This window comes from Canis lupus, chromosome 7 (genome assembly GCF_011100685.1).
Source record: "Canis lupus familiaris isolate Mischka breed German Shepherd chromosome 7, alternate assembly UU_Cfam_GSD_1.0, whole genome shotgun sequence".
Lineage (NCBI taxonomy): Eukaryota > Metazoa > Chordata > Mammalia > Carnivora > Canidae > Canis > Canis lupus.
In genome coordinates this window covers 67,544,017-67,556,507 of record NC_049228.1, presented here as the reverse complement: position 1 = coordinate 67,556,507, position 12,491 = coordinate 67,544,017, and the positions used below count along the sequence as shown (strand labels likewise).

General features: G+C 46.3%; 2 protein-coding genes across 3 annotated transcripts in view; one reads left to right on the top strand and one right to left on the bottom strand.

The window, feature by feature from the left end:
- ENOSF1 (enolase superfamily member 1) overlaps positions 1-2,035 on the top strand; it is a 29,300-nt gene extending 27,265 nt beyond the window's left edge. For both annotated transcript variants that reach the window (XM_038543701.1, XM_038543702.1), the window contains 2 exons: positions 997-1,078; positions 1,644-2,035. In XM_038543701.1, coding sequence (XP_038399629.1) covers positions 997-1,078; positions 1,644-1,745 — 184 coding nt within the window. In that variant the 3' untranslated portion in view covers positions 1,746-2,035. The remainder of the gene's footprint in view (positions 1-996; positions 1,079-1,643) is intronic.
- A 678-nt stretch (positions 2,036-2,713) lies between these two features.
- TYMS (thymidylate synthetase) lies at positions 2,714-12,491 on the bottom strand. Its single transcript, NM_001252174.1, is given in 7 exon segments — positions 2,714-3,308; positions 4,446-4,517; positions 5,094-5,269; positions 6,062-6,163; positions 7,614-7,788; positions 10,213-10,286; positions 12,172-12,491. Coding segments are annotated over 7 exon segments (945 nt in total). The 5' UTR covers positions 12,380-12,491; the 3' UTR covers positions 2,714-3,170.

The following is a 12,491-nucleotide window of genomic DNA, read 5'->3' as shown; positions in this document are numbered from 1 at the left end:
CAAAACCTTTACAGATCTCCCTTGGCTTAAGATAGCTTAACATCCCAATAAACCCACCATAATATATTAAAATAGTAACATATTGATACCAACATCGATAAATACTAATCTATTGAGAAAATATTTTAAAATGTGTTTATTTTGGCTCAATCCCTGAGCCACCCAGGCATCCCTTAAAATGTGTTTAATGCACCTAACCTATTAAACATCATAGCTTGTCCTAGCCCACCTTAAACATACTCAGAACACCTGTTACTAGGGGATCCTTGGGTGGCTTGACGGTTTAGCGCCTGCCTTCAGCCCAGGGCGTCCTGGAGTCCTGGGATCGAGTCCCACATCGGGCACCCTGCATGGAGCCTGTTTCTCCCTCTGCCTGTTTCTGCCTCTCTCTCATGAATAAATAAAATATTTAAAAAGAGGAAAAAGAACACCTGTATTAGCCTGTGTCTGGGAAGAATCATCTGACGTAAATAAAATGTTGAACAGCTCATGTAATTTGCTGGATACTGAGAGTGTGAGACAGAACTGTGCTGCGGCTCAGACAGTCGCTCGAGTGCATCGGCTGCCGACCCTCACGCTGGTGGGTTGATGGGACTGCTGCCACAGCCCAGTATCAGAGGGAGGATCGGCTTGCCTATCACGACGAGCTGGGAAAAGATCCAAATTCCAAATTTGAAGTACGGTTCTACTGAATGCATATGGCTTTTGCTTCATCGTGAAGTCGAAACATCTTAAGTCAAAACATGGTAAGTCCGGCACGATCTGTAGGTTATAAGAGAACTTTTTGGTCCCCTACCCCCATGAGACTTCGTTGGACCCCTCACAGTGCTTTATTTTACAGAGGGGAAGAACCTGCAGAGGTTGAAAGATTTGCATAGAAACACATGCCTGATGAAGTCTGCCCTTTCTTTAGTGTTGCTCGTCCCTTTGCTTTAACAGTGCCACACGAATGATCTAACAGGACATTATTGCCCTAACCCAAGTCCTTCCTCCTAGGATGTGTGAGTATGTCGATCACCTGCATGAACATTTCAGGTATCCTGTGATAATCAAGAAGGCATCCTACATGCCTCCTAAGGTGAGTTTGGCCAGGGGCCAGCCCCTGTATACTTGTTCTTGTAGGTTGGACACTAGAGTGCAAAGCTATCTCCCTAATTTTCAGTATCTAGAAATTACAGAATATCAGCAATATCAGAAATTACAGCAATATCAAATAACCAAGGCCTGAAGGTCAGGGTCGAGGGTGAAATTGCCTTGAAAAGGCTTCTCTAATGCCAGCCTTTCTCCCCAACACCAGCTGAGGCATTAAAATGTATACTTCTTGTGCAAGCCCCCCGCCCCCAAAAAAACCCAAACAACAAAAACAAAACTTGACACCATCTAGCATGTTACTGAACTGAAACACTTAACTGCAGATGTTATCTGGACCATTTATCTTCATCATGTCCAAGACATGATGTCATTTTCACTGACAGAGGTTGAATTGTCAAAGGAAATATGATTAATTTAATACTGAGATGTAGCCAGTAAAGTGTATCCTTCTCCATTTCAAACAATCTGAAAACTTTCTACGAGCAGCAGAGATACATATAGGAGTTTTGTTCCAGGTGGTTATTGACACGACTCAACTTTTTGTTTGATAGGATGCTGGTTATTCAACAGAAATGAAGGAGGAGTCTGTGAAGAAACACCAATATCCAGATGGTGAAGTCTGGAAGAAACTCCTTGCTGCTCAAGAGAATTAAATGTTCAGCCTAACACTCTTTTCTAAGTGAAAACTTAAAAAACTTTTTGGGTATGCTTTTGTAAAAACAAGGGAAAGGATCATCCTAGCAATCAAAACAAGTTCAGCTAAAAGTCCTTGTAACCTCAAAAATCAGCTCAGTTGCCATTCCTTGATTCTTTTAGCAAATAAACACATATTCTCCTAATTAATCCTTGAACAAATTTAGATTGAATTCAAAGTCTAGAAAGATGTTAACAAAATTTATATCAAGTGCTGGTACCTAGACATTAAACTGTACTTTGAAAATAAGCAGCAGCTTGCACAATTATTGGAACAATGCCTTATTCTAACACTTGTCAAAAATTAGCATAGTAAAAATAGTTCTGCAGCACCATGGGGTAGCTGGTGTGTAACAAAGGTAAAAGGATTTCACAGGATTAGACTGAGCAAGAGAAAGGCTAAACTACTCCAGGGCTAAGTGTGTTAGTAGAGGATTCATACCATACTGAAACCATGGCAGCGGGAATAGGCAGGAAAATGGCATTTCATCCATTATTTTCCCATTATCTTTAAATAAACCTTTATCCTAAATAATCATCATGTGCTAATGATAAATGCAGCCAGAATTAGATGAACCACAGAAAAAATATAGGGCAAAATACTTAGTTACCATTTAAAAAACATACTAAACCTTGGGACACCTGGGTGGCTCAGCAGTTGAGCGGCTACCGTCTCAGTGTCTCAGGATCGAGACCCACTTCGGGGCTCCCTGCTTCTCCCTCTGCCTTGGTCTCTGCATCTCTCATGAATAAATAAAAAAAATACCTTTAAAAATTAAAAAAAAAATACTAAACTTCTGAGCAGTATCCAAATGAGAGTAGAGCATAGGTTTATTTAGGAGGGTTCAGTTAAATCTATTTAGGGCAGGAAGTGAGCAGAATAGCAATATAGAATAAAAAATTTAAAAAGATGAATGCAGAACACAAATGCAATACACACCTTTATTATAACAATATATAAAGCAAATAACTTTAAATGTTCATAGCCACAATTGTACATTAAGAATGCTGGTGTTCCTCAGCTTGCTCAAATTTGGGGTTAACAGCTGATGTGTAATTCTTGAAATTCGCAGACCTTCATAAAAACGGATTGAAATGCATGTACATATTTTAAGTGTATTTCAGTGTTCACTTTCCTGACTTTATTCCCAAACTCGGCACTTTCACACCTTAGTGAGTCAACCAAACTCAAAGCTTTTGGTTACTAAGAGAAGCCACAAGATTATGTTTGCCAGTGGCAACATCTTATAAGTTAATGAATAATAGCTGCTGGTCACGAGAGATTTTTGACCTAGTTCCTCCTCCTCCCTCTAGGGCAAACGGAGTGAAAGCCTGGGCATTCAGTCAACCCCTACAGACTGAATATCACCTCTTTTAAAAGCACTTTACACAGCCATTTCCATTTTAATAGTTGGGTGAGGATTGTACCCCTCGATCTGAAAGTCTTCAGCCTTGAAGTCATCAATTTTCTCAACTCTTCGAAGGATTCTGAGCTTTGGGAAAGGCCTTGGTTCTCGCTGCAGCTAAAAACAATAGGAGACCATTATTTTGCCATTATCCATACAACCTGCTTTAACTCTGTTCCTTGTGAAACAGGTACATAGTATTTTATCAACAAAATATTATTCCACTGGAGTGTAATAGTGCAGACACCTGCCCCTGCTTATGGAACACTTCTGGAATGTAACCAACTGATTTCTTTCCCACATGTAGAGAATGAAGGATGTCTGGGTGGTAGCACACCAGCTGAGGAGCCTAGTGGCTCATCTTATAATTGACTGCTCTTGGTAAACGTATTAAGGATGGGACAACAGTCTTTACTTTCATATCTGTGACTCCTATTAGGCACTCAAGTATGGTTATTTGAGTCCCATAATCCCTATCTCAACTGTCCCTGGCAAAGAGGGTGAGGGAAGATGACATCTGTTGACAACAGAGAGGGATGCAAGCCAGGGTTCCTGGCGTGAACAGATGGCAGCAATGAGGATGTGGACATGGGTTCCAACCTCACATTACTCCGTCCAGCATCTCTGGAGCAGACAGCCAGAGAAGCAACTGGGTAAACCCTGAAGTAACCCTCTACACAAAAGCAGCCAAGCTCCACACAAAGGAGGAACTTTCAAAACCTGGATCTCATCTGGAAGGGGCTCAAAGGGTTCAGTTCAGTTTTTTTTTCTGGGGACTCATTAAGCATTAGACACATTTTAATTGCCACTTCAAATCATTTGTTGGCTGCTGTTAACTTGGGATTTGGACAAACTTTTGAAAGTTAATAGCTGTGTATGGCATTTAACGTAATAAAGGGAAAACATCACCATTTAAATTCTCCAAGTAAAAATAAGTCGAGATGCTACCTTGGGAAGGTCCCACACCCATTGGTCTAAATACGGGCTCTTTCTCTCTCTCTCTCTCTCTCACAGTAGTCTCTTGTATCTCAGGGCACGGTCACATTAAGTGCCTGTGGTTGCTGAGATGTGTCTGCCTTGTCCCTGCCCACCTGCCCACCACAAACCCCTAAGCTGAAGCCCTGCAGCCAGAGCAGGGCATCTTATTTCTTCCCCAGCACAGAGCAGACAGTCTGTTACACAAGGGATGTTCTATAAGGGAGCCTTTTATCAAGAGAAGGTACCAAACTCCATAGTGACAAATAACAGTCTTACCTGTATTTTCAGCGGCTCAATGTGATTCAGGTAAATATGCGCATCTCCCAAAGTATGTATGAAGTCACCTGGCTAGATCCCACCAGAACAAGCAAAATGGTAAATGTTTTAGTTTCAATTTAAGACAGATCATTTAAAAGCACATTATGGGGGCGCCTGGGTGGCTCAGCGGTTGAGCGTCTGCCTTTGGCTCAGGTCATGATCCTGGGGTCCTAGGATGGAATCCCGCATCAGGCTCCCTGCATGGAGCCTGCTTCTCCCTCTGCCTATGTCTCTGCCTCTTTCTGTGTCTCTCATGAATAAAGAAATAAAATCTTTTAATGTAAAAGAAAAAGCACATTATATAGACTTTGCAGACATTCCAAGGCTTTTCAGAAAATAATTTCACCAGTGTAGCTTTTGAGAAAAGCTGATATTCACAAAAGTTGTCTTGTGTTATAAATAACCTATCTAAACCTGTTTGTTATACAAACGACAAAGACAGGATAGCTTCCTGGAAGCTTGCCAGGTGACCAACTAGATTTCTAACGTCACATTTTAAAACTAATCAGACACTGACTTCTCTGCAGTCAGTCTTTCCACATTAAATAATCTAAGCGCTCAGTGCTTTCGGCTGGCAGCAGCCGTTCTTTCCTGAGAGCAGCCCACCTTCAGGCCTGTGATGTGTGCGATCATGTAGGTGAGCAGGGCGTAGCTGGCGATGTTGAAGGGCACGCCCAGCCCCATGTCTCCTGACCTCTGGTATAGCTGGCAGGACAGCTCACCGTTCACCACATAGAACTGGCAGAGAGCATGGCACGGAGGTAGGGCCATCAGAGGAAGATCTGAGGAACCAGCACAAAGGAAAATGAGGCATGCGTGGTTTTAAGGAATGCAGCTACCCACAAATTAAAACAGGAGAGAAACAGAAGGGAAGTCATACGGGGGAGATCATGAGAAATAGCCCCTGGGCCACTGCCCCATGACCCACACCTCCCTCTCTGTGTCAAGAGCACCCATTCCAATCCTGAGGATGGCATAATGCCTACAGTGACCCATCCATCAACAGAAGACTCCTGCAGATAATGTTTACAATTGAAGCAACAATCATCCAAGCTCAAATTATTTGTGCCACCTTCATGGCACCAAACTACAGTATGGGAGAAATGAATTCATTTCCAGGGGCCACAGGAAACTGGCACACCCTCCTCTATTCAAACCTAAAGCAAACCTTCCACTCTGGCCAATACTTATTACACCTTGGTAGAGTTTAATTTTACAATATAACTGTTAAAAGGATAAGAGCCAGATGGAGGAGATATGAAACTTCACCTGCCCCAGTTTAAACTGTATTTAAAATCCTAGGTATATTTTTATAGGTAATTTAAAGCCCTCCCCCCCCCCCCCGAAGTAAAACAAGTATAAATACACACATTAAGATCATCTTCACCCAGCTCCATCATCTGAAGTTGAAAATGGGCCCAAGTGGGACTTGCCCAGGGTCACACCAGCCATGTGGCTGGGAGTGGATCCCAGGGTCCAGCCTCTCAGCAGTGGCCTCCATGCAAGGCAACATGGCTTCCCTTTGTGCTAATGGTACAGTTAGGACACAAGAGAATAACTGGAATGGTTTCAACCTTTTGGATTCCAACCACACAGAATAATTCTTCTGTCGTCAGGGTTGGTTTTGATTGTGTCAATCACTTTTTGCAGCTGGTCGACTCCTTGACCTGAATAGTCTGTAGAATTGTCAAAAAAGAGAAGACACACCTATATGTCAATCACAGCATCTTGTGAGATGGCTTTAGAGGCCATCTATCACTGTCCTACCACAGCCCTTTGTAGCCATGCTACAGGATATTTAATGTACTCTACAAATTCCTCAGATCTTGTAGGGTAAGGCTGTTATCCTCTAGAGCCATAACAAAGTCTATTTTCTTTTCTGTGAAAGAGTCCCTTAAATATTTAATCTGTCATCGTGCCACCCCTCCCCCATTGCTAACTTTCTCTAATCCCAGCAATCAGTTTCTTCCAGGGGTTACCACTGGACGATCTCTATGCCCAGCAACCATTCTTGTCACACTCTGCTGCCGCAGAAAGTACTGGATCTTACTGTGAACTCCTTTCTATGCTCCAGATCCTCTTCTCCCAACACTTCTACCTAAAATTACAATCTAGCAGCAAAACACCTGATTTATAAACATCAAGAAACCTCTGTAACTCTCACACCACCTTGTACTTTTCTCCCATTTCTGGTCTCTGGACTTTAATTCCTCGCCTTCCTTCTGAAATGGAACTGGAAAGCTGCAACATCTGCGAAGTGCAGAGCTTCATGTGAAGCTTTATGTGAAGGTTAAACCTCCCCTTACTGGTGTCAGACTATGTTCTGTCCAGTAGTTCTTAACTTTGGGGGGGTAGAAAGTCCTGTCACGATCACAGCTTCAGAAAAAGTAATAAAGATTAAGAAAAAGATGCACTGTGATAGTACAGTTCTGGCTTTTGGTTGTGGTGCTTACATAAATCTACAGATGCTAAAATTAGCAATGGTTACTATCCAACCAGCAAGCTAGTACTTCCTATGCATGTGTGTACACACACATAGACACACCCCCCCTGAGGAAGCTAAGCATTAGCTTTTGCAACCCCTGACCTATGGATAGGCAGGACAGAAAAGAACCAGAGCAAAGTGACTGAGGAAGGTAGACGTCCAGGAATAAGATGTTTCATCTTCTTCCAACCCAGGAGGGCAGGGAGCAGAGGGTGATCCAAAAACCGTTATCACACAGACACCAGCTAAAATGTGCTGGGTGGTACAGTCTTTTTTTTTTTTTTTGGGTGGCACAGTCTTAAAAAGGGAGATCAAGCCACCATAAGGAAATCCCGAGGCTTTATGTTCCCTAGATGAACTTCCCCTACCTTATCCTCCAGCATGGCATCCAACCATCCAACTATGTTGCTATCTGCTAATAAAACAGTACAGAAAGTACCAAGCACCCCATAAATGCTAACAACCAAGTGTGTGATCTGACTTCTACCTGAATCCGAAACGGCCTCTCACGAGGTCAAAGTTATACATCAACTCCCCAGACACAGGCTTCTTACCACCCGCAACTTCACTCAAAATGATGGGGCAAACTCACGCTGTGATGGGTACTCAGGAAATCTGAGGCTTCGTTTTTGTTTTCTCACCTGAATCCTTATCTTTGTATTCTGCCCCAAAATGCCTCCACTGAAAGCCATAAATTGGGCCTAAATCCCCTTCTTCTCGGTTGGCGAATCCCAGGCTGTCCAAAAAGTCTCGAGACCCATTGGCATCCCAGATTTTCACTCCCCTGGAAGACAGTTCCTTAGCGTTTGTGGATCCCTGGAAGACAGGAGAGCAGAGGAGATATCCAAGTGAACTGAGCCATAAGGAGTTGACACCCTAAGAGCCTCCACCAATTTACCCTCAGGCTTGTGCTAACATACCAGAGACAGGCAATGTGTCCTGAACAGCGTGTCCTATCTTTAAGGGCCAGTCAAGGCCCCAACTTTTTGAGGGCTGCTAGGACAGTCTCCCAGAATCACTTCCAGGACAGGTGATTCTTGGAAATACCCTTTCAATTCGTCTTTCTCCTCCTCTCAACCAAACATTCTAGATCAAACACCTCCAAGTCCTTTCATTATTCCCACCTCACCTAACAGCTGTTTTTCAACCAAATGTGTTTTGTGTCTAAGCGTGATTCCCCCAAAATGCATTTAATGCCTCACCTACAATCTGCTCAATGTATCTTAGATCTGGTACATAGGATGTTTAATTGGCCCAATCAGCATCGGCTTTTCTTACAAATCTATCAGTCATATTATCTCACGTGTACCACTGTGAAGTTATGTTTACTCCAACCTGTATTTGCAGTTAAGGTGGGCTTTTGTTTTTCCCCAAGTATAAGCCTGTGTTTATTTCTTATATGTCATCTCCTTAGATTCGGTTGATATCATCCTAACCTGTGTCCTGATCATGCATCCAGGTCAAAGACAGAACTCACAGCAGCCTCTGGGTATGATGTGCTGTAATGGTGATAAGCAAGCAAGCAAGCACACACACTGTGCCTGCCCTCCATCATCCCTCTCCCCTGACAGCTCCCTGACCCCCTAGCCTCGCTACCCCACCCGTGGAAGAGCACAGCCTTATCCCCACACATCTTACTGTGAGGGTTAGAGAACACAAGCAAAGTGCTCAGTGCTCAACAGATCCGAACCTCGGCACAGGCCCCACGTTGCCATCTTGCCCACAGATGCCAGATGCAGTGTGGGGTCATCTTGACCCCAGTGTTTCATCCAGTTACCCAGGTAGCAACTCTACCAGAGGTGAGTCTGAGTAAAGAGTACTTAGAATCCTGAATTCAAGCTAAATTAAGATAAAATCAGTGAATGCATTTTATTTCTGAGCATCTCATTTCCACCCTTCTGAGTTTGTACTATTTTTTTCACCTCCAATAAGTAATTTTTCAATCTCTCTCATATTGCTCCTTCTTCCTTTTTATTTATTTATTTCTAAAGTAGGCTCCATGGCCAGTGTGGAGCCCAATGTAAGACTTGAATTCACAACCCTGAGATCAAGACCTGAGCTGAAATCATGAGTCGGATGCTTAACTGACTGAGCCATCTAAGTGCTCCCCTCCCATGTTGCTTCTAATGCCTCCCCTTTCATCCATTTAGACTGAGCTCTAGCTGGTTTACAAATGGCCTCTTCTGAGGTTTCTGATGACACACCTGAACTAGATGCTCACTGCCAGCTGAGGTAAGATAACACAGAAGAAAATACCTCAAGGACATGGAAGTAAGGAACACTAGATCCAAACCTAAATAAACCCTTTCTAAAATGCAGTAAGAAGTCTTGGGTCTGGTTTGGCCAAAGGCCATACAAGCCACACTGATGCTCTGCAGGAGGGATCCCAGCTTCTACACGGCCCACAACTGAGCCCATTTCCTCAGGCACCCTCTGACCAGCACTGGCCAGAACATCACTGATCTGGACCAGGAGACCGAGCGAGAGGAAGCTGTCCATCGTCACAGCACTCCAGCCTTTGCTTGAGGTACCCACGTGGCCCTTTGGAAGAAGTACAGCTTGTAACTCTAGATCCTTCTAGCTTATACAAATATGAGAACATAGCTGGGATCTATACTCAGTGATCAATCTATGTTGAGTACCTACTATATGGTAGGCTGTGTTCTAGGCTCAGGGGATATAAACATGAAGAAAAAAAACAAAATTTTCTGCCTTTATGAAGCTTCTAATACATTTTACTTGTTTATTTGTTGTCTACCTTCTCCCTTGTATGGGGAAAGGGAGAGGGTAGACATTATAGATCAGCTGATGATGTTTCTCCATGGAGAAAACAAAGAGTAGGGTGTGTGTGTGTGTGTGTGTAGGGTAATCACAGTCTTAGATTGGGAGGTGAGGGAAGGCTCATTCAGTGGGGACTTGAAGGTAGGGGAGTGAGTCATGCTACATCTAGGGGAAGAAGGTTCTAGGGAGCAAGACTGGCAAGCATCAGAACCTAGGTGGGAATGTCCTGACATACTCAAAGATTAGCAAGGAGGCCAGATGGGTGGAGGACAGTGAGCGCCACTTTGCTGAAGCCAGAGCTAGGCCAAAGGCCCCAGGTGAGGGCCCCAGCTCTTAGTGAGTGAAATGGGAACCACTAAGGGCGACAGGTGAGGAGTGACATAGTTGGGCTTGTAGAAGGATTTCACTGGAGCTGGGTTGAGAACAGACTGCTGATTCCAATAGCAGCAGCTTCCTTACCTTGATAAACCACAGCAACTCCTCCAAAACACCCTTCCAAAATACACGTTTGGTTGTCAGCAGAGGAAATTCATCTGAAAAACAGTTTGCAAGATAATTTCAAGACGGGAAAAGAGAACATATCATCCAACTTTCTCTGTGGAGGAAGACTGTCCTGGGACCTAAGGCTGTTGAGCTGCCACAGGACCAACTAGAAAAGTGTGATTGCAATCACATGGGTGCCCCAGAATGGGGTAGAGCTCCCAGGCTACAGCGCAAGTCAGTGACACAATTCAGACTGAGACTGCCCTCCTCAATCCTTGACCACCACAGAATTCCACACGGTGAGATGGGGCGCTGGCCAGGCAGGCATGCCCATGTGGACAGGAAAACAGCTACCGTCCACTTCCCAGTTCCTGTGATTCCTTCGTGGAGGTGTTTAGACAACACACAAAATGTGCCCTAGGACAAAGGCTGAAGGCTCCCAGGGCTATTCCATGATTATCCTGCCAAGGAAAACTGGCTCAAGTCCAGGGAAGCGTAGATATCACACCAACCAAAGCCAAAGAGAACAGTTTTCATTATTTGCAAGGCAAATTAACCTCTACTATTTAAGTGTAAAATAGTAACTGCTTAAATACTTGGTATGCATGACCCTACTGAATCCTGAAAACCAGCTTCCTTGAGACATCCTTAAGATCTCCATCTTCCAGGCACCAGGGGGGAAGATACACATTTGCATCAAGCAACAGAGAGATCAAAATGTAAAAGCTTTTCTCTAAATTCGGCACCTATTCAGTTCACCTCATCAGTTTTATGGCTGATATCTGTGTAACAGGTGCTTTTCAAGCACCTACTTTTATCAGTACTGCCTACGGAGCTGGATTTCCTCTATTTTAAGCACAAGAGGAAGCTGAAGACCGGAGAGGTAACCTGCCCACGGTCTAGGCAGATGGGCTGGAGGAAAAAACGAGCTCTGTGGCTCCTCCCAGGCGGCTGTGTGGAGCTGCAGGAAGGTGGATCCCTATCTAAGGCCGACCAGCCACTGCGGCCTGGGCAGCTTCTGGTCTGCAGGATGGGCCTGGGGTGGAGGGAATCAGCTTTACTAATAGTAAAGTCTGGGCAGCCCGGGTGGCTCGGCGGTTTAGCGCCGCCTTAGTCCCAGGGCCTTCGTCCCACTCCGGTGGCCGAGTCCCGGGATCAAGTCCCGCGTCGGGCCTCCTGCGTGGAGCCTGTGTCTCTGGTGCTCTATTTCTCTGTGCCTCTCATGAACAAATAAACAAATAAAATCTTTAAAAGATAATATTAGTAAAGTTTCCCCCCTCAACACCACCCCCGCACCTGTGTCAAGGGTACCTGTCCTGTGCCCCACCCCCACTCTGTGTCAACCCTCGAGAAGCTTCCAGGAGCCATCTGTATGCATGGAAAGGGCGAAGAAGAACTTCTCGGACTCTGGCGTTCCTGTTTCAGGGTTTAAGAGGAGAGCTGGTTCGCGAGGCCCAGACGGAAAAACTGACGGAACCGCAAGTTCCGGCCCAGCCCCTCTGGGTTCGCGCCCTCTTCCCGCGCGCCGCTGACCCGACCGTATTCGTTCGCTCCAATTTTTAAATACGTTGCAAAACCGAGGGGCCAGGTCGGGGAGACAGGAGGAGGAGCAATAAAAAAAAGAAGGGGGCTCTGCAGCGAAGCCCGTGGCCCAGCCCAGGCAGGTCCCGTCCCGGTGTCTACTGGGAGGCAGACAACCCCAGACCGTGTCCGCTCGTGGGCCAGAGCGGTCCGCTGTGTCCACGCATGATCTGGGGCGCAGGCCTCGGAGCCAAAGGACCCGGTTTCAGCTCCCACTGCTCGGCTCCCTGGCGCGAGCCTCGGGTTTGGCGTCCGCAAAGCGGGGCTACGGAGGTCCCGGGGTCCAGCCCGGCCCGGCCCGGCCCGGCCCGCCCCCGCCCCCGCCCCGAGGCCCGCCGCCGCGCGCGCGGTCACCTCTCAGGCTGTAGCGCGCCTGCATGCCGAACACCGACAGCGTGCCCGTGCCCGTGCGGTCGTGCTTCCGGGCCCCGCAGCTCAGGATGTGCTCCACCTGCCCCAGGTACTGCAGCTCCCCGTGGGGAGGCGGCTGCGGCCGGGCGCGCGGCTTCTGCGCGGCGGGCGGCGACGGCGGGCGCTGCAGCTCGGAGCCGGGGGCGGGCATGGCGCGGGCGGCGGCGGCAGAGCGGGCGGCAGAGCGGGCGGCGGGCGGGCGGCGGGCGGCGGGCTGCCGCGGGGCCGTGCCTTCCTGCGCGCCTCTTTTCCCGCCGCCGTGG